The sequence below is a fragment of the Panicum virgatum genome, chromosome 2K (assembly GCF_016808335.1).
Source record: "Panicum virgatum strain AP13 chromosome 2K, P.virgatum_v5, whole genome shotgun sequence".
In the NCBI taxonomy this organism is placed as follows: Eukaryota; Viridiplantae; Streptophyta; class Magnoliopsida; order Poales; family Poaceae; genus Panicum; species Panicum virgatum.
Window position 1 is genome coordinate 6,844,208 of NC_053137.1, and position 21,100 is coordinate 6,865,307.

Genomic DNA, 21,100 nt, shown 5'->3' on the forward strand with positions numbered 1-21,100 from the left:
GAGGTCTTCAGCATATTTTTCTTGTGAGAGAAAAAAGCCTGAAGCTGATCGTTGAACCTGAATGCCAAGGAAATAGTGAACCGGGCCGAGATCTTTGATGGCAAGTGCAGATTGCAGTTTGGTGATGATGGACTGAAGTAGCACGTCAGTGGACGCCGTCAAAATGATATCGTCGACATAGAGAAGTAAATATGCCATTGCCGAGCCGTGTCGTAGGACGAAGAGGGAGACGTCGGAGCGTGTCGGCCTGAATCCGATGGTGCGGGCGACATCTGTGAACCGATGAAACCAGGCCCGAGGCGCCTGTTTCAAGCCGTACAGAGAACGCTCGAGCTTGCAGACGAGACCAGGATGTTCTTGGTCGATGAAGCCGGCAGGTTGATAGCAGTAAACTTGTTCGTCGAGGAAGCCGTGCAAGAACGCATTCTTGACGTCAAGTTGATGCACCGGCCATGATCGGGACACAGCAAGAGTGAGGATGGTGCGGATGGAAGCCGGCTTGACGACGGGGCTGAAGGTTTCAGTGTAGTCGATGCCGGGCTTTTGAGTGAATCCACGTACCACCCAACGGGCTTTATAGCGTTCCAGAGACCCATCAGCACGGAGCTTATGGCGGAACACCCATTTGCCTGTCACGATGGTGCGTCCGGGCGGCCGTTCAACCAGGCGCCATGTGTTGTTTGCCTGCAAAGCATCAATCTCCTCCTGCATAGCTGCCCTCCAATTTGGGTCACGGAGGGCTGCACGAACTGATGTAGGAATTGGTGACATGGGGTCAGTTGTAACGATGTTGGCATATCGTGGGTTCGGTTTGAACACGCCGGCACGTGCGCGAGTGAGCATTGGGTGCTGAGACTGGACGGGTGATGCTTCAGGGGGCGATGAGGCAGATGTCATTGGCGAAAGCGAGGAGCTTGCTGGCGAAGTGGATGCAGACCGAACGGGTGGAGGATGTGGCTGCCTGGCGATCTGATCGTGGCAGTCCGCGTCCGTCGGCATCGTTGATGCGGGCGTGCGACTCGGCTGCTCCTGCGCAAAGGGAAAGCAATCTTCCTCGAAATAAACATGCCGAGAAGTAAGAACACAGCTGGATGATAGATCAAGGGAACGATATCCCTTGTGATCCGGCGAGTAACCAAGAAGGACGCACTTGATGGAACGGGGAGCAAGCTTGTGGGGTGCGATAGCTGTAATGTTAGGATAACATAGGCAACCAAATGTTCGCAAGTGCTGGTAATCTGGTTGGACGCCGTAGAGTTTCTGGAAAGGAGATATGGCAATGGTTGCTTTGCAGGGTCTACGGTTTAGAAGATAGGCTGCTGTGGCAAGAGCTTCTGCCCAAAATCGATACGGCATGGATGCCTGGAGAAGAAGCGTGCGAGTGCAATCATTGAGGGTTCGTAGAATGCGCTCGGCCTTGCCGTTTTGTGGTGAAGTATATGGGCATGACAACCTGAAGAGAATGCCACGAGAGGTGAAGAAGTTGCGCAGGACTTGATTATCAAACTCTTTGCCATTGTCGGACTGAAAACAGCAAACGGCACGCTGGAATTGAGTCTGAACAAAGGCACAGAAAGAAATGATAATTGAAGCAACTTCAGACTTTTGACGTAAAGGATAAACCCAAACAAAGTGAGTGTAATCATCGAGTATCGCTAAGTAATACTGAAAACCAGAAACACTCGAGACGGGTGACGTCCAAACGTCGCAGTGGAGAAGCTGGAATGGCCCTGTTGTCACTGAACTGGACAAAGAAAAAGGAAGCCGTGTGTGTTTACCCAGGCGGCAAGCATGACAGTGGCTGGATGGCTGCTTATTACATTGAAAATCAAATGATGTGAGAAGCTGAGATAAGTTTTTATTGCTGGGGTGGCCCAATCGACGATGCCAACGAGCAGCAGCTTGAGTGAAGAGGGCCTGTGCAGCCGGAGCAGTGAGACGGTAAAGATCCCCATCACTGTTACATCGGAGAATTTCCATCTTGGTGCGCAGATCCTTGATGGAGAAGCCGAAAGGATCAAATTCAACCGAAACAGAGTTGTCACAGGTTAGATGGCGCACAGATAAAAGATTCTTAACAAGATTAGGTGCAATCAGAATATTGTGAAGATGCAAAGGACGTGTACTAGTTGGAACTGAAGAAGAAGCCATGTGAGAGACAGGAATGGACATGCCATTGCCAACGAGAATACGAGAAGAAGAAGGAGCAGTTGAGATGGTGGGAAAAGTACCGTGGTTGGACATGTGCGTTGATGCACCAGTGTCCATGACCCAGTCGCCAGCGGGGGAGGTCTGGAGCGCCATGTTGTTGAGAGCAGCGATCAGTGCAGCTTGATCCCAAGAGGGAGCCTGTGGCTGCTGCATGGGCGCAACGCCGTAGTAGGCCTGTGCCAATGGAACGCCGGGACGCGGCCCCAGGACTCCAGTGCCTGGAGGCGGGAGCGGTGGACGCGCCATGGTAGGCCAAGCCTGGAATGTTCCAGACCACGGGTTGACTTGCGGCCACTGTGGTTGGACGGTGGAGGCGTTCCCGGGACGGCCATTGTTGGAGGAGGAGCCGCCCCCGGAGTTCTTCTTCTTGTACCTCTGCTTCTTGCCGGAGCCGCCCGCGCCACCAGCAGATGTTGGAGAGGCAGCGACGCCGGGCTGGGCGCCACCAGCAGATGTTGGAGAGGCGGCGACGCCGGGCTGGGCTGCGAGGGCGAGCGGCGCACCGGACGCGATGGATGCACCGGACGTGGCGGATGCAGCGCCACCGGAGCCGTGCATGTGGGCGAAGAAGGCGGCGGCCTGAGCCCGCTTGGCCGCGGTGTCGACGCGATTTTCTTCAAGGCGAAGTTGAGATCGCACCTTCAGGAACGACGGCAGCCTTTTGTGACTGGTGATACTGGGAATCACATTGTGGAGCCGTTCATTGAGACCACGCAGCAAGGTGATGACGAGTTCCTGGTTCAACACAGGCGAGCCGAGATCGCGGAGTTGATCTGCGAGCTGCTTCACCTTGGAGCAGTAGGCCATCACGGACATGTCACCTTGGTAGACATTGTGGAAGTCGGCGCCGACGTAGACTGATCGTGTCGCCTTGTTGTCGCGGAAGAGGCCGCGGATGGCACGCCAGAGAGAGTACGCCGTGTCCCGGCTGGTCTGCACGGTGCGAAGGATGTCGTTGGAGATGGTGCAGTACAGCCAGGAGACGATGGAGTAGTCGTTCTGGACCCAGTCGGAGCTGCCCTCGGCGTCGGAGCTGTTGACGTGGTCGAGCAGTCCAAACTTGGCGAAGACGGCGAGGAAGCAGAGACGCCATGGACCGTAGTTGGCCTCATCAAAATCGAGTACCATGGGAACGTGGGTTTTGATGTTGATCAGTTGAACCTGGGAGGCCGGAGCAGGGTTGGTGACGACTAGAGGGATGTCAAGATCCGAGGAGGACGAAGATCCGCCAGGAGAGGAGGATCCATCGGAGGAGGCCATGAGGGACGAGGAGAGGAGCAAAAGAGTGCAGCGGAAAAAACGGATCGGAGTAACTAAGCTGATACCATGAAGGAGTTCAAAAGAATGACTGATGCAACATAAATCTCATTGATGTGTGCGGTGTACATTTATACATGTTCAGAGGCTGTTAGCCACGTCTAACCAACTAACAACCAAGAGCTAAGTCAGCTAAATACAAGGCACGAACAAGTCAATTCAGTTACATGCAAAATCAATTACCAACAATGATTATATGCATCACATAAGAGCAATCTATATGACACACAAGAAGCCTTAAGAGACATGTGACAATATGCCACTGTAGGATAAAAGTAGCCCCTCAAAAATTTTTAGGGCAATTTAACAGTAGAGATATTACAAATTCATTGAAGAAGCAGGAGGTAAGGTATGGAAAGAAAGTTAATATTGCTGGAGGAAAATGGTTAAGCCAAAATATTTTAGCTACTCCCTGCAACATGCAAAATGCTCTGTCACTTACAGAGTCAAGAAAGGACGAGAACTTTCTTACGCAGAAGCTCTTGCAAATCAATTATGATCGTATCTATGTGCTATATATCTTTTCTGTTGGAATTTTGGTTTATAAGTTCTATTATGGAAAATAGTAGAACTTATAAACCAAAATTCCAACAGAAAAGATATATAGCACATAGATACGATCATAATCGTTGCCCCAATATCCGGTTAAGCATGACTGCAAAATAACATCAAACTAGTTATGCCAACAGACATGACCTGAGCTTCTCCAGTGGAGCACACCCCAAATCAGTGTAGCATTTAGGGCACCATTTGATATCCTCATCCTCAAACTTCTGACATATGCATTTCCTGCAGACTGATGAGAGCATACCATAATATCAATGACTGAAGCAATGTGTAAGATAGTAAGACATCTACAAATTAGCAACAATATAAGATGACGATTAAAATCAATTCAAGCACAAATGTGGTATAAAACGTATGAAAACAAATTATCCAGACCGTCAGTAATAATTCTTTGAGCTCGACCTAACCTTTGTCAGAACTCGGAACCAGCACCACCAAGTCACCAACCAATTGACCCATACCCTAATAAAATCCCCCGCACACAAGCAAATGGGAGAGCATGCCCATTTCACGAATCAAGAAACGCTAGCGCACGAGGAGAGAGAGAGAGAGAGAGAGAGAGAGAGAGAGAGAGAGAGAGAGAGAGAGAGAGTATGGCGGCAGGGGGAGCTCACAGGAGTGGAGGCACTCGGAGACGGTGGTGGCATCGCGGAGGATGCCGCCGCAGAGGCCGCAGGTGACGCACGGCGCTACGCTCGAGCGGTGCGCAGGCGCTGCCTTGTCGGCGTTCACGCAATCGCCTCCCCGCGCGGGGCCCCGCTCGGGCGGCTCGCTAGTGCGGGAGCCCCGGTTCGCCGACGGCGAGGGCGCCGAGGTTTGCTGGGGCTTCTCCGACCGTGCCATAGCTGTGACCTGTGGAGCAAGGTAGTGGTTTTCTTTTTTTTAAAAAAAACTCAGGTAGTGGGTGGTAGGGTGTATAATGTAGTCGCAGAATGTTTGGTTGGGCTAGTCGAGTACTCCCTCCGTCTTTATTTGGAAAAAAATTGAGTGGACACCCGGCGCAGGGGCGCCCCCGTGCGACCCCTCGCCCGATGCTCGCCTTTCCCAATCGGACACGCCTGTCGTTTGGCTCCCGCTTGCTCCCGCGCAACGTAAGGCGCCCGCTCGGCTTCCGCTAAACTCGCTCGCTCGGCTCGCCTCTTTTTCCTAGCCTCGGCTCGCCTCTCGATCGAAAAGCGCCCTAAAGCCAGCGACAGTTCTTCTACGGACGGCGAAGCCTTACCCGGCAACAGCGACGGGCGGAGGGGATCAAGCGGCGGTTCACGTCACCCGTGTGAAGCCCTACCTGGCTAGGTGACGCTGCTGATTCGCTTCCCGCTTCTCTCGCATGCTCGTTCTTTGCTTCAACGGCTGGTAGTTGTGAACTGTGCAAGGAGGCAAGGAGCACGCTAGAATGATGTACAGGTTGCAAGAACGATCTCATAAATGCTAGCACTTGGAAGCCAAGCCAGATTAAACAGATCATGCTAGCTGCTGGGGATGCCGTCATGTTTTTTCTACTTCGGCGCATGTGTGAATGTTTTAGTTGCTTGGCCATGTTTAGTTCCAAAAAATTTCCCACGGTATCTGTCACATCGAATTTTTAGACACATGTATGGAGCATTAAATGCAGTTGAAAAAATAACTAATTACACAGTCTAATTGATTAGCACGAGATGAATCTTTTAAGCTTAATTAGTCTATGATTGGACATTATTTGTCAAGTAACAACGAAATGTGCTACACACCAAAACTCAAACTTTTTCGCGAACTAAACACAGCTGGCAGGTGTTCCTTGAGATCAGTATCAACAGATAACAGTGTTATCAAGTCAAAATCGAAATTCATACATCACTCGATTCCACAATGTTTCATAGTTCATATCAATGCCAATTATTAGATAACAAAAGCATAAACATCACCCACACCATTTAATCTGCAGGAAACAAAACTGAATCCCAGCACAACACAATTTGTTGCTACGTGAATGGAACTGAAGCAATTCGATTCCACAATGTTTTTATGAATATCTTTGAATTTCTGAATGAAGCTGAACAGCAGCACGGTTCCACCATAATCGTACTAGGATATCTCATTCACAGGATTCAGGCAACAGCAGAAATCACTTGTACGATCACCAGTTTCTCAGCGTTCCTCCTGAACAAAGATCACAAGAAAACGTAAGATCAGCTAGCCCATCGAGCAAATCGCGAGTCCTACAGAACTCAGAGACCTCTTCTCGTTGACACCACCTAACTCACCAATCATGGGGCGGTGATGGCAACCGCAGCGCTCAGCCTCGCGAGATCCAGCACGGCGCTCAGAAATTCGGGGGTGCGGGCGGAAGCGGGGGCGCGGCAGAGGGGAGCTGGCAGCAGGAGACCCTGGTCCGGCCGGGCGGAGTCCGCCGAGGAGTCGGAGGCCAGGGCGGAGGTGCTGAGAGGCCAGGCAGGGACGGCATCACGGGGGGCGGGGGTGCCAGTGGGACTGTGGGAGTGGGCAGCGTCGAGGCCGCTCTTCTCCCGCTCCACCAGCTCCTCGCTCGCCGCAACGCCGTGAAGCCTCCCGCCGCCGCCGTTGCCGAGGATTGGTGCCGTCAGGGCTCGATTGGTGAAGAAGGGAGCGATGAAGCGGAGCCGGGCGCTGGCTATTCGATTCACCGAGCCGAGGTTGCGCGCAAGCCAATCCCCTGACGGAGACGAGCCGTTCACTGCGCCAGCCATCAGATCCTAGAGGAACGGCATCCGGGCTGGGGGCGCACGGGAGGTGGGGTGCGCCTGGTGTCCACCCAATTTTTTTCCTTTATTTAGGCCCTCTTTAGCGGGGCTCCTAAACCGGCTCCAAACTCAGCTCCAGCCGGAACCCTGTCAAAGGGTCTAAAATGGAGCTGCTCCAGACTTGAAGCCGCACTTGGAGCCCGTAGCAGCTTCCACACAAGGGGTGGAGCCACCAAAACGTATCTCCTCGCGGCTCCACCCCTCTGTTTCCACCGGTGCCCTCGATGGGCCCACTAGCAGGAGCGGTGATGATTTCCGAAAGCGGCGCCGGGCGCTGGAGCGGCGGCGTCGGCCGTCGGACATGAGCGGGAGCGGCGCTGGGAGGGAGGGAGGGGCGCTGGGCGCGCGGCAGCAGCTCCGGGCGGAGAGGAGGCGGATGGCGGAGAGGGGCGCGGCGCCGAGCGCTGGGCTTGGGCTGGAGCGGCGGCGCCGGGCGTCGGGCCTGGGCACGAGCGGCGCTGGGCGCGCGGCAGCAACGCCGGGAGGAGGGGAGGCGGACGGCGGGGGTGGAAGGAGAGGGCGCCGGAGGTGGAAGGCGGGGAGGGAGCCGCCGCCGATGGGAGCTCGAGGCGGGGGAGGGGGCCGCCGGCGGGAGCTCGAGGCCGGGGAGGGGGCCGGCGGCGGTGGGATCATGAGGCTGGGGAGGGAGCCGGCGGCGGCGAGAGCGAGGCGGGGGGGGTTGGGCGGCGGCGAGAGCGAGGCGGGCGCCGGGGAGGTGCACCGAATGTATAAGGAGGAGGAGGGGGAAAAAGAAAAAAAGAGAGGAAAAGAAAAGGAGGGGAAATAAAGGAAAAGAAAGCAAATGGAAAAAAAGAAAAAAGAAAAAAAGGAAGGGCAGTTTAGATATTTCACAACCTCAATTCAACTGGTGGAGCTGTTTTGTCAAACGTTTTTCAAAACGACTTCGACTCCACCCAAGAAGCCGCTCCACCAGAGGAGCCGGAACCGGAGCTGTTTTTCGAGGAGCCGGAGCTCTACCAAACGGGCCCTTACTTGTCACACTTAAATCGAATTTAGGTAGCTTTGATCAAATTTATAAAAAAATAATAATAATTATAATACCAAATTTATTTACTTGAATTTAGAATGAAATATATTTTAATAGTGCATATGTTACTTAGTATAATTGTTGCTCTATTTTTCTATAAAATTAATTAAAATTAATTGAATTTGACTTAGGACAAACCTAATACGGCATGTAAATAAAAACAGAGAGAGTAGATTCAATTGTTATTTTGATTTTGACTTTTTTTAGTGCTGAAAAGACATTCATACCCTACCCCTACCTATGTCACTCATCCTCCTGCTGTCTCTATGACTGGTGGGACCCATACCTTATATGTTGCTCCTTCACCTTCTGTCTCTATGACTGGTGGGACCCGTCATTCTTCTTCTACCTCCATCTTCTCCTTAGCCAGCCTGATCCAGCACCGATAGATGGTTTTATTCTGTCTGATATGATTGTTTGGAGCAGCCTCGTCGTGCAGTCCGATAAATGGTTTTATTCTGTCTGATATGATTGTTTATAAACTGATAAAGATTGCAATATTCGTCGGTTTCCATGCCTGAAGAGAAATTGCAGAGGTGAATTCCCTAATTAGCATTGAAGATTGAACTGAAGTGATTTTATCAAGTACATGATTTGCTTTTATGGAGGCCGTGATCTGAATCTGGTGTCAGGTAGATGTAAAGCTCGGTAGTCATAGTATAGGATGCGCAAGGCTATATGTCGCGCGTATAGATGGCTATGCAGCCCGAGCCCGTTAGCCCGACTCGAGGCCCATTTTTTTGCCCGGCCCAAGCACTGTGCCTGGGCCGCACCCCAAGCACATGGGCCGGCACGGGCACGGCCCGCTCCCAAAGGTCGGCCCGGTGGCGGCCCGTTCCCCCTCTCCCACCCCAACGCCAGCCCAGCCCATGAAAGGCCACCGCCCTATATAACCCCCCCCCCCCCCGCCCCACCCCCCAAACCCTAACCCACCCGGCCACAGCCGCCTGCCCGCGCCCGACGCAGCGCCGCTCTGCTCTCTCTCTCTCACACACAGAGAGAGTCTCGTGCCCTCCCCGACCTCTCGCCTCTCGCTCTGCCCGGCGGCACGATGATGCCGAGAGACCCCGGACGGCCGGACCCTAGGTCCAGATAGACCGCAGTGGCGCTCAGAAGCAGGGCAGCTCAAAGGCGTCTCCTTGCGCCACCGCCTCCTCCCCCCTCCTCCTCCTCGCGGCCTTCCTTGGCGGCGTCTCTCGGCGCATGGTTGAAGAACACTCGCCCGGAGAAGCGACGCGCGGCGGCGGGGTGCCATGCTGCCATGGATTTGGGGGAGGCGCCTAGGGTCCTGAGGAGGAGGAAGTGGATGGAAGGACCACCGCTCATGGGCTGTGGGCTGGCACGGCCCGTGAAGTGTGCCGTGCTTCATGGGCCAGCACGGCACGAAAAACAGCCCACAGGGCCGTGCCTGGGCCGGAGGTGAGGCACGAAGCACGCAGTGGCATGGCCCGTGAGACACGACGGCCCATTAAGGCCCGACCATAGCCGTGTCGGGCCAGCCCGTTGGCCATCTATAGTCGCGCGCGACGGATTGCAATTCGTGCGCGCGCAATGGAAGAGGTCACTTCAGCGCATGTAGTTGTTTTTCGGCCCAAATCTGTCCAAGATTTTAGCTCAGACTGAAGACGATTCGGGCTATGGTGCATGCTATAAATTGTTTTGCTTGTTTTTTATAACTGTTTTAGGTATCGGTTGAATTCGGCCCAGTTATAGGTTTTTTGTATTCCTTTTTTTATTTTCATTAGAATAGCTATAGCTCTTGATTTTTTATTCTTTTTCCATTTTCTTATGTAATACTATATTGTTCATTAGAATAGCTACAGCTCTTGATTTTCTTTTTCTTTTTTATTTGTTAGAATATATTTTGTACGTGTAACTAATTTGTTCGCACTACTAATCATTTGTTCGCTTTTGTAGGTTAAATTACTCGGTGATATCGATTCATTTATTTGCTATATTCATTTTTGTTATTTATTCTATAGAATCAAATGTTCATGATGTTTAACATTTTGTTCGTAATACATTTTTATTTGTTCATTGAACTTGCATGCATGTGGGTAATGTCACATCGTTGTACTCTGTATGCACAAAATCTCTATCCATGGATAGCGATGACTTTCGAAACCATCCGTATCAACAACAAGCCTAATTATATCCCAAAACACCGTTTGCACCCCACAATTCTTCCGACTTCAGGCGATGGTTCCTAAAATCATCACCTGTAGTAATAGCATAATTGCGCTCGCACAGTACTAGAAATGCTCGCGGCATGACCATCGTTAGCTTTTTTTTCTTTTATTTTTCTTTATACTTGGATGAGTATGAACAAATGCTTTGGAGTCTTCGGCGATGGCAACGGTTGGTCTTTTTTTGAGAGAGATAGGGGCGATGGGTGGATTTGCTACAGAACTGACCTCGATGTAATTTCTATTTCTTATAGGGTCCTTTATGCAAAAGGGGGATGAACTGTGCTTTATTAATATATACTCCCTCTGTTCCAAATTATAAGTCATTCCAAGAATCTTGGAGAGTCAAAGTTTTTCAAGTTTGATCAAATTTATATGACAAGATAATAACATTTATGATATCAATTAAGTATCATTAGATTATTTGTTAGCTATATTTTCATAGTGCACCTATTTGATGTCATAAATCTTTATATTTCTCTCTATAATTTTGGTCAAACTTTGAGATGGTTTGACTCTCCAAGATTTTTGGAATGACTTATAATTTGGAACGGAGGGAGTATAATCTACCCTATTTTGCAAAAAAAACAAAAAAGATGAATTGCTCTTTGTACAATTATTGAACTTTTTTTAGGATGAGTAGCAGAAATGTACAAGAGCTTTTAATATTTTGAGCAGAGTATGTAACAACGGATCTTAGTGATATGTATTTTGAAAAACCTTTAGGTTGTGCCGTTGTGGCACGAACAGTTGAAAATTATCATCTGTGCCTCTCGCAGTATATCTTGTATCTCACAACATTGGGCATATTCAGTTCCACAGATATGTACGAGGATACCTGAGTTGCATTCAGTTCCACAAATATGTAGAAGGATATCAGAGTTCCAGTGCCTTTGGGAAACACAGCTTGCAAGAAATCTGCGCACCTGGTTGCAAGAACAGTAGGGTCAATGCCTATAGATCACACATTTGATAAACAGGATCCCAAAATTGAAAGGCGCGGCAGAGCAAGGAGGAGTAACCCATAGAGTGGCCAAGACATGCGCTTTCTTCCACTGCAGATGTACAAGTTGTATTGTGCTATGACTCGAGTGAATGTGAATCTCCATACAAGCCTGAAGCCATGTAAAAGATAGGAAAACATGGCATATGATCATCAAACACAATTAGTTGTTGGGCGTTTTAGTTGTGTTATCCATTAGTATATCAGAAATAAGCAACTTGAAAGGAAATCACTGAAAACAACGAGTTTGTCTATTTTTTAAGGGAAGAACAGTTAGGTTACCCGAAGGTTTCTCTAAATCAAACACACGCACATCACACAACTCTTCTACGTAACCTGGAAGAAATGTCTATCTGACATTTGATCGAGCACTTAATGAGCACAGGAAGAAGAGCTTACAACACCAACCAGTGTAGTGCATTACCTTAGTTGCTTCGTCAAACTGAAGATAGAAATTGATGCTAGCAGGGAGGAGCCCCGTTGTGTCCCCCCCCCCCCAAACCAACCATGGCTGGCTGCTAATCGTTCCCTTGTCCTTCACGTGGCTGCATCCTTCTGAGCTCATCAACATGAGGGTCTGAAGCCGCTGCAGCAGCCTCACGTTCCCGTCGCCAGTCAGTGCCGCTCACGGAGAGGGACCTTGGCTTCTCGTGCCATCGCGTTAGGCCGTGGAAATGCCTTCTTGCTGCTCCTCTTCATCCTTGGTACCACGGGGGAGGATGCAACCGTGTGGGCCAAAACGCAGCAAGCAAAGTTGCCTCTGCTGCCTGTTGCCTCTCTATTCCTCATCTCTTCATTTGGTCAAGCATAGAGCAGAGGAAGCGGCAGTGGCACTGCAGTCTGCAGAAACAGAATGGAAGCTACAAAAATTTAGGTTGCTGGAGAAACCATTTTGGTGTTGTCAAGAACTGAACTTGCGACATGCGAACTCCGTTTTTTGACATCTTATTAGAATAAATTTGGGTTGGAAAAAAATAAATGCTCCTAAAATTGAATCAAACGGAAAGCTTACAATATTATCTCAGTAATTGATTCTTCTTCGAAGCAAAAGACCTTACTTTGCAGATATTGGGATTTGCTAAATCACATTCACGCTTAGGACTTAGAGAGCTGGTTTGCCTGCGGGCAAGGCATTCCGTCGAGCGGGTCCTGGGCGGGAGAGGTTACATGTGTGCAACGTCCGTTCACCACCAGGGCATCCATGCAGCTCTTGGAGTCCATCGCCGTAGCTGTAGCCGTGATCTGATGCTGAGGCGCGCGGGCATGGTCTCCCTTTGGTGCTCGCCTCCTTCAACACGGGTAGTGGGCGGCCGGCCTGCCATGCAGGGCCAGTCGCGCGTGGCGCAGCGGCCAGGGCAGCACCCAGCGGCCGCGGGGCGAGGCCAGGGCGCAGCCGGCGGCCAAGTGGAGGGCGAGTCGCGCCCCGGTGGCCCAGGCGCGGCAGCCTCCGGCGGCGCGTCGCAGCCGAGGGAGGCCCAATCGGCTCGTGCGTCTGTTTGAGATCCAGCAGGCGTCCATCGAAGCGGCGAGGCGGAGGGGACGAAGATTGTGTAGGCAGTCCTACTTCAGGATGTGGCGATGGAAGAAGGGTTCCAGAAGCCGTGCGGTACCACGAGCTTCTGCGCGGGCTCTGGTTGGCGAGCGACTCGCAGGACGGGCCGAGGTGGCCGCTGGGGACGTGTCGGCGAGCGGGAAGGCGTCGGCTCCGCAGTGGCGAAGGAAGCCGGCATCGAAGCGAGGGTGCAGGTGGTGGATGTGGATCCGACGGTGTGGGCAGGGGCGGCCCCGTCGGCGCCGGCACGGGGGGCGGCGGCGGCGGCGATGCTGACGAGGAGGGAAGAGGAAGAGGAAGAGGAAGAGAGGACTGCGGGTTGATTTCGGTAAAGATTGAGGGCTTTTTTGCAAAACAACCGGAATTCGCTTGATCTGGACCGTCTGTCTGCCCGATCGGACGACCGGGAAAAACGAGTGGCGTGGCCACGCTAGCTGGCCACCTTTTGGTGCAAGAATCGTGTTAAGAGATGAGAGGAGGTGAACTCACCGTACGAGAGTTGCACTCAAGCAAGCCAGGCAACCAAACATGTGAAAATCAATCTAGGCTTTGCTATGCAGGCAAACCAATCACGAGTCTAATGCATTGGGCTAGTCAGGCTGGCCTGGGTTAGTTTCTAGCCAGGCTAGGTCTAAGCCGCTAAAACCAATCACCATCTAAGTGTTTTCTTCTGATCCTTCCACCTTCGGCTTTGTTCTACTTCCTACCAAACTTCAGCACTCACCTCACATTTTAGTTTGTTTTATTTAAGGTAAAAACTTTTGAAGTACTTCAAAATACTACGGAGCATATATAATATCTATTCTAGTAGTTCTATTAGGATTCCAACGATTATCAGTCCTCTTTAGAATTTTCTCAAATATTTTAGGGATGTCTAGAGATATTTCCAAGAATTATTTATTTAAGAGGTTGATGTTTTCTTTTGAAAATATGATTAGCCCTCTAATTACCACTTAATTACCCCTCCAAATAGGCTACAAAGCTTACTTGTGGAAAAAATATGAAAAAATAGTAAGAACATGCATCGCTTGTCGTTTTTTTTCCAAATAAACTGTCACTATTAAAAAAATTATCCCAACAGTCTTCCGGTATCTCTTCTTTCCCCAATAATTATTAGTTATCTTAATATTTCATTATAACCTCCCTCAAATAAAGGAAGAGTTTTTACTCTCTTTAGTAAGCAGTTGTATTGGAATGATATTACTAGGAAACTCCGATAAAAGCGCATCTCCCAATAATCCATAAAAATAGTATTAAGACATCTTAATACCATCTTATCAGAAAACGTTAAATGTTATGTTGTAGTGTTCGAAAAGGGCCGTGGTTAAAGAAGGTGACCGAACCTGACATGTATGCCTTATCGAAATGATTTAGGATTTACATTTGTGCCATTCAAATTTTCATGTTGCAAATAGGTAATAATGCCATATGCAAATATTAACTATTTTTATGCGGTTGTAACATATTTAAACTGCTGCAGCATCTCCAAAGGCTACTTTGCAACAAACAAAAAAAAAGCCATTCTAAGAGCATCTCCAAGAACTCTTGTATCTTGAGTGAGTTAGCTAAAAATAGAAAAGGAAAACAAAAACTCACATCCAACAGAAACTCTATCTACATTGTCTTCTATCCTCGTTTTCTATTCAGGAGGTGGCGCTAGGTATCTTTGCCTAGCGTTGAGCGCTAGCCATCCCTTTTTGGATTTTGGAGAAGCTGTTGAATTTCATCCATTTTTCACTAGCTATTTCATTTTACATAATAGCTATATCAGAATTTTAACTATTCATAGGTACAAGAGCTCTTGGAGATGCTCTAACCCGACATTTTTTTTTTTGGCAGACCCGACCCAGACCCTAGCAGATCTGTCGAGTCAGATCTTTGCAGGTTGGGAGGATGCTGCTTGCTTTTGTGTTGGAATGAAATCCTCGATTTTGATTTGCGATCCCCTTCCATCTCCTTGCAGCATGATGAGGGGCGGCTGGGCGGGTAGTCTCGCAGAAATTGTCGACGGCGAGACTGAGATACGGCGTGGTGCTGGCCAGAGGTTAGGATGGGGGCTCCGTGCGGCGCCATGGCCTCGAGTTCGTGCCCCGACGACGCCTTCGTCTCATCATCTTCCTCTATTAGTAGAATCCGCCGCAGATGAGAACGCCTTTGCTGATTCCAGACTGCTCTCGCCCAACTAGCGGCTTGAGCTCCTGGCTCGGCCATGCGACGGTCTGCCGGCGGCGAGGGCGAGGTTTGCTGGGGTTTTGCTTTTTTTTTTTTCCTTCCTCTCCTCGGACCATCTTCTTCTCCAACCATTGTCCTCCGGCTCAAATGGCAGGCTCTACCAAAATTTGAAGATTTCAAATTTTTGTTTGTTTTGAAGGCAAACTTTGAAGTACTTTAAAATATTATGCACTGTCTATACATTGTAGTATTGTGATAGTAGGATTTCAACGTTGGCCAATGCATTTTACTATGGCTCACGGTTATTCATTCTCTTTATAATTCTAAAGAATAGCCTGTAGTTTTTTAGGTTAATTAAAATATTTTCTAGAGTTACTATTTACTTATAAGTAGGTGATGTTTTTTTTAGTATTGATTCCTAATTTGCTTTCTTTAGGGCGGACCTGGTGCAAGCAGTAGAGTCTTACCGCCTGCGACCGGGGTTCGAGTCGTGGTCTCCTCACATTGCACAGGTGAGGGTAAGCCTTGCCAATGACACCCTTCCCTAGACCCCGCACAGAGCAGGAGCTCTCTGCACTGGGTACGCCCTTATTCCTAATTTGTTTTCTTTCTCGAGATTGTCCCGATTAGACTACAAAATCATATCCTCAAGGTAATTGAGAAAAAATTATGAACAATTGCACTTAGACATTCAATTTGGACGAATATTTTATGGTGGATGGAAGGTTCCTTTCTAGTAGTATCCAAAACAAGAAAAATGAAATTCTCCATTCAGATTGGCTAATAATTACAGTCGAAAACTCAATCGCAACACGGTGTATACCAAATCCCAATATAATTACTCTGACGAAACATGACACTGCTGGAGTATGTTTACTGAACGCAATGATATATATACTACATACCACTCTGAACATAGTATAACGATGTAGTATGCATTTCTACCTGAAGGCTGAAGCTGAGGCCATGACTGGTTGCTGCAAACAAAAGAAAGTAACAAAGAAAGTGATGGAAACAGATAATAATGTTCAGACTTCAAACCAACCAGGTCAGACTAGACCTGGATACACAATCAGCTTTTTATTCCTCACTTTATTCTTTCTTGCATTGCAAACACACTTGCATAGGAGTACACACTACCACTAACCACACTGCATGATGACTGTATATATAGATGGATGGACAGAACAGATAATGAAGCTCCAGCAGTCCAGCTCAAGCGTAGTACTTGACGATGCTGGTGTAGTTGCTGAGCTTGTCGTAGTAGCGGTCCCAGATCATGAACCCCCCGTAGTTGTCGGCCCTCTGCGCCCACGGCGCGGCGTCGTAGTAGACGTTCTTGGGGTGCACCCACCCGTGCGTCATCTCCGACGCCGTCATCCCCACGTAGAACCTCGTCGCCGGGTACGCCGCCGTCCACTCGTCCCACCGCAGGTGCCAGTACGCCTCGCAGTCGGGGTCGTCGTAGATCCTGACGTGCACGCGCTCGAAGATGCCCGTGTCCACCGCCCGCTTCAGGTACCCCGCCGGCGGGAACGCGCACCGCGGCGTCGCCGTCAGGTGCAGCGGCTTCCCGGGCCCGCCGCGGATGTTGTGCTTGGCGAGCTCCAGCGCCAGCACGTCGTACCGGTCCGCCGCCGTGCCGCGCTCCAGGAAGAGGTCGACGCCGTCGAGCCACGCGTCGCCGAAGGGCCGGCGGACGCCCGGCTTGCGGCCGCCGAAGTAGGCGTTCCAGAGGTGGTCGAAGAGGTCGAACGCCGCCTGCTCGGACGGGAGCGAGTAGCCGGAGCCGAAGCCGCCGACGGAGAGCGACACGGGGACGCCCTTGTACTGGCAGTGCTTGATGTCGGTGCCGATGCCGGCGAGGGGGTGGCCGGAGAGGTCGAGGTGGTACCTGCCCTGGCCGTAGACGTCGAGGAAGGACATGATGACCATGGTGTAGAGGCCGGAGTCGCAGGCCTCCCGGAGCGTGCCCTCGTCCTTGTTCCGGCCCCAGAACACGGTCACCTGCCCGGTCTTGTTCCCCGCCGCCGCCGCCGGCACGGCGAGGCAGACCACCAGGGCCGCCAGGGCCACGACGGAGGCTGTCCTGATCGGGCTCGCGAGCGCCATTGCTCGACCGATGGTTTCTTGCCGATCTTGGTTAATTACTTCACGTACTCGTGCTTGATCAGTAATGGTGTGAAGAACTAGCTGGAATCGACTCCGCTATATATAGATTATTCAGAGGGAGACGGGAATGTGGAATTCAGAGGCAGCTATGGATCGATTGTTGACCGGGGCAAAGAAGGTTTCAGGCTTTCAGCAGCCAGCTATCTTCAGATTGCCCCTTGTCCATCCGTGTGGAGGACTGCCTCTGCTAGTGATGGGAACGTTTTCCACGGAGCTGACTCGGACCTTTAGCTTGGGGAACATGGAGGACAGCTCACCAGGCTGATACGCCGGATCGAAAACGACGTGCATCCACGGCGAAGGAAGGAGAAGCAGCTAGCCGCCGTCGTCGTCGTTCACGCATTGCGGCGATTTTTAATTCTCGTTCGTGCTGGTCGATCTTGATGCCAATCAAGCAACAGAGACGCGGTCGTGTCGGTGGCCTCATCATGTATCTAGATCTCTCAGTTCAGGGGTTGACGCACATAGTTTGTGCTACTACTTTTATCTTATCCAGGGGTTGACGCACATGGTTTATAAATAGTTTATCGTGCTGTTCGACGGTTGACCCAGGAGAGCAGCAGCAGCAGCAGCCAGGCTGCTTCCTTGTGCGCTAACTTTTGAGTGTCGTCCAAGTTGACGATACTGAGATGCTGATTATGTTTGTCGTTTGAACATTTGGACAGATAACCTCTTGTAATTCTTGTGCTAATCCTTTAGAGGCCAAAGTTCAACAAGAAGAGACGTGAGTTAGAGTGCTCGAGCACTCGGTTTCTTGCGTCGTGGGAGTTTTGATCACCTTCGTGATTTTTTTTACATTTCCTTCACGAAATCTCCGTTTTGTGGTAGTACAATATATAAGCATTTAAGGGTATAGTGAGCGTAATATATAAGAAAATTCAAGTGCAGTATGTTTTTTCAGTTCTAATACCATATAGAAAGATGGGAAACACCACACATCCGTAGAGTTAGAGCAACTCCGAGAGAATATCTATCCTCCTAGTTAAATTTAGAGTTTTTCCAACCCTGTAAAAACATAGAGACTCCAAAAGGTTGGGGAAACCAACAGATTAGGTAAATCTTGAGAATGTGAAATTCAAATGAGGTCCCTGGATTTTACACTAAACACCCTAGAAAGAACTTGGGACTTGCAATGTAGTCCTCATGACGTAGCTGCGGCGGTGGAGATGAAATTCGGGCAAGGGAAGGACTTGCCGGTGGTGGGAAAGTGGTGGGGGGAGCACGAGAGGATCACCTGCGATCGATTTGAGTCAAGAACCAGGGTCGGAGGTGGATGGAGGAGGATCGTCGGCGTACGGAAGATGGGCGCGTTCTTGATGGCGAGCACCTGCATTCACAATGCCGCTACATCCCTCGCTCACGGCAGCCGCCCACCCATCCGGCCGATCGCCTGGCCGTGCCCAACGGCGAAGGCGCCCCGCACGCTGCTGCCCAGACCTCCTCCACCATCTTCCACGACAGCGGCGGCGGTAGCAGCGCTTGCTGTCTGTCCAATCTCCACCCTGCCCCTCGCCGCCAGCTTGTTGTCGCAGACTCGCAACCGAGCTTCGACCCTACACCGGTGGATCTCGGCGCGCGGGGAAGAAGGGGGAGGGCGCGGGACCACAGAAGAAGAGATGGCGAGGCGACCGGGGTCAGCAAAGATCGCTAGCAGGGCGTCCGGGACAGCCAGTCAGAAAACGACGATTGGAAAATAGAGAGACTGTTGGATGCTATTTTTACTCTAATTAGACTATTTTTAGCTATTCAATTTCTTTTACAGAGTCGGTTGGAGATGCTCTTAGGTGACTTTTATTATATAGCCAGGATACGACTTGAGTTACAAGTCAAATTAATATACAATATTTATACGATTCTAATACAAACTTTCTTGAGGTCAATTTTTTTATTTTCTTGAAAAGAGTTACATTGAAACTGGACGTATTCGTTCTAATACCATTTCCTCTAGTTCTGCTATTATTACGATACCTATCATAATAATATTTTGGTTTCCATCCATATGTCTTAGCCAAGAGTTGCGGTATTATGAAGTTAATACTACCAAGGTTACATAGAGTTAAGATAACTTATAATTAATAAGCTGTGATCAAAGTTCAGCTTCTCCAGAAGGTTAATCCTTCTGCCAGGAGATAAAAGATTATAAGAGATGTGCTATCTACATATATACTGTAGGGGTAATAAATTATAGCCCTAGTAGTGTTTTCTTCACGATTCAGTATATTTTGGAACACGGTCCTTAAATTTTTTAGACTAAATTTTTAGACCTTTTACCAACTTCACCTCCACATGGACGTTGGGTGTCACATCGGTCGTCCTTATTGGACTCTACACGTCTTTGACTAAACTAATATGCCTGGGAGACCGTATTGAGTTTAAATACGTCATTTACTTGTTGATTGGAGATAGCACCATTAAAGTGCATTCTCCGGATATATGATGCATCCTGATGAAGAGATTAGTGACAAAGAAAGTGACAGAACAGATAAAATTCAAACCGATTATAATTAACCGTTTATTCTTCCACTGGCCCCACTTTATTCTTGCACAAGGACGCTAGTGAGGAGAGACAATGACAAGCAACGGATACACAGATCATGATGATGGAGGGGAGCCCGATAGATCTAAGCCCATTGGATGGCGTAGCTGCTGTAGTTGGTCTGCTTGTCGGCGTAGCGCTCCCAGACCATGATGCCGCCGTAGTTGGCCGCCTTCTGCACCACCGGGACGACGCCGTAGTAGAGGTTCTTGGGGTGCACGTAGCCGACGACCTGCTCCGACGCCGGCAGGCCGACGTAGATCCCGGAGTTGGGGTACGCCGCCGTCCACTTGTCCCACTCCGCCTGCCAGTAGGCGGCGCAGTACCCGTCGCCGTAGAACCTGACGTTGATGCGGGTGACGACCCCCGTGGCGAGCGCCCGCTCCAGCCGGGGGTCCGGGTACCGGCACCGCGGCGTCGCCGACAGCTGCGCCGGCGTCCGGCCGCGGAACTCCTTGTTGTAGCTCCACAGCCGCGCCGCCAGCACGTCGTAGTGGTCGGGGGCGCCCTGGTCGATGAAGAGGTCGATGCCGTCGAGCTCCGCGTCGCCGAACGGGCGGCGCACGCCGCCGCGGCGGCCGGCGAGGTACGCGAACCAGAGGTAGTCGGCGAGGTCCGTCGCGGCCTGGGCGCTGGGGAGCGAGTACTGGCTGCCGGGGCCGCCGATCGAGAGGAAGACGAGGATGCTCTTGGACTGGCAGTGCTTGATGTCGGCGCCGACGGGGCCGATGGGGTGGCCGGAGAGGTCCAGGCTGGTCGTGCCGTGGCCGAAGACGCTGAGGAAGGAGATGACGACGAAGGTGTAGGTGCCGGTGTCGCAGGCCTCTCGGAGCGAGCCCTCGGCCTTGTTCCGGCCCCAGAACACGGTCACCTGCCCCGTCTTCCCCGTCGCCGCGGCCGGGCTGGCGAGGAGGGAGAGGAGGGCCGCCGCGAGGGCCAGCAGGGTGCCTAGCCTCCGGCGGCTCGCGACCGCCATTGCTGATGGATGATTGCTTCTTCAATTCTTGCTTGATACCCTGGCTTGCTTAGCTTCTTATATATAACCTTTGGATTGGGAATTGGGGAGTCGGGATTGGAATATTATTATTGGTGTGTTCATCTTGAACTTGTCAAGCAGCTTGGAATTCGGCGGACAGCGTGGAGGACAGCGCACCAAGCTAATTAATACACCCAACTGAAAACGACATGTTCATCGACCATTTGCTCAAGCAGTACGGCTGCCGCTTCATTTCTGGCGGCGACAATGGATCGATCCACTGGTTGGCAGTTTGGCACTACGCGCTTCCCTTCGTTCTGCAGAATGCGGCTTGAGTGACGTACAGCAACTTTTCTCGCCCGCAGAATTTTACCACCATCGTAGAATAAGTTGACCGTTGTAGTTCGGTAACCTGTACGGCACAGTACACTACACCCACTGGTATTTTTTTCTGAATCATCATTTATTTGCAAATGGCCATCTGAGCATGAATCTTACAAGGTACTACTCCCTCCGTCCCAGAATATAAACATTTGTTGACTTTTGTTGATCACGTTTGATCATTTGTCTTATTTAAAAAATTTATGAAAATGTAAAAACAATT

At 50.5% G+C, this 21,100-nt stretch overlaps 4 protein-coding genes across 4 annotated transcripts; all 4 read right to left on the reverse strand.

Annotated features, from left to right (window-relative positions):
• Positions 1–1,941: 1,941 nt before the first annotated feature.
• On the reverse strand, positions 1,942–3,707 carry LOC120695873. The gene is made up of 2 exons (XM_039979088.1): positions 2,232–3,707; positions 1,942–1,995 (listed from the first exon to the last, which is right to left on the reverse strand). The coding sequence occupies exons 1-2, from the start codon at positions 3,469–3,471 to the stop codon at positions 1,961–1,963; spliced, it is 1,275 nt and encodes a 424-aa protein (XP_039835022.1). The 5' UTR covers positions 3,472–3,707; the 3' UTR covers positions 1,942–1,960.
• A 393-nt stretch (positions 3,708–4,100) lies between these two features.
• Positions 4,101–4,962, reverse strand: LOC120695874 (E3 ubiquitin protein ligase DRIP2-like). Its single transcript, XM_039979089.1, has 2 exons — positions 4,710–4,962; positions 4,101–4,324 (listed from the first exon to the last, which is right to left on the reverse strand). Exons 1-2 carry the CDS (start codon positions 4,936–4,938, stop codon positions 4,206–4,208), a joined length of 348 nt encoding a protein of 115 aa, XP_039835023.1. The 5' UTR covers positions 4,939–4,962; the 3' UTR covers positions 4,101–4,205.
• Positions 4,963–15,818: 10,856 nt separating this feature from the next.
• On the reverse strand, positions 15,819–17,159 carry LOC120664112 (xylanase inhibitor protein 1-like). Its single transcript, XM_039943126.1, has one exon. The coding sequence runs from the start codon at positions 16,922–16,924 to the stop codon at positions 16,028–16,030; it is 897 nt and encodes a 298-aa protein (XP_039799060.1). The 5' UTR covers positions 16,925–17,159; the 3' UTR covers positions 15,819–16,027.
• Positions 17,160–19,460: 2,301 nt separating this feature from the next.
• Positions 19,461–20,658, reverse strand: LOC120664120 (xylanase inhibitor protein 1-like). The gene has a single exon (XM_039943140.1). It carries the CDS (start codon positions 20,494–20,496, stop codon positions 19,606–19,608), a length of 891 nt encoding a protein of 296 aa, XP_039799074.1. The 5' UTR covers positions 20,497–20,658; the 3' UTR covers positions 19,461–19,605.
• Between the last annotated feature and the right edge of the window lie 442 nt (positions 20,659–21,100).

What these genes read in the sequence shown, in the direction of transcription:
- LOC120695873 (XM_039979088.1), bottom strand. Translation starts at nt 3,471, where the DNA reads ATGGCCTCCTCCGATGGATCCTCCTCTCCTGGCGGATCTTCGTCCTCC. An exon ending in AACGCACATGTCCAACCACG is followed by an intron (nt 1,996 to 2,231) that starts GTACTTTTCCCA and finishes TTCTCCATCAAG; the next exon opens with GATCTGCGCACCAAGATGGA.
- LOC120695874 (XM_039979089.1), bottom strand. Translation starts at nt 4,938, where the DNA reads ATGGCACGGTCGGAGAAGCCCCAGCAAACCTCGGCGCCCTCGCCGTCG. An exon ending in CTCCGAGTGCCTCCACTCCT is followed by an intron (nt 4,325 to 4,709) that starts GTGAGCTCCCCC and finishes TGCTCTCATCAG; the next exon opens with TCTGCAGGAAATGCATATGT.
- LOC120664112 (XM_039943126.1), bottom strand. Translation starts at nt 16,924, where the DNA reads ATGGCGCTCGCGAGCCCGATCAGGACAGCCTCCGTCGTGGCCCTGGCG.
- LOC120664120 (XM_039943140.1), bottom strand. Translation starts at nt 20,496, where the DNA reads ATGGCGGTCGCGAGCCGCCGGAGGCTAGGCACCCTGCTGGCCCTCGCG.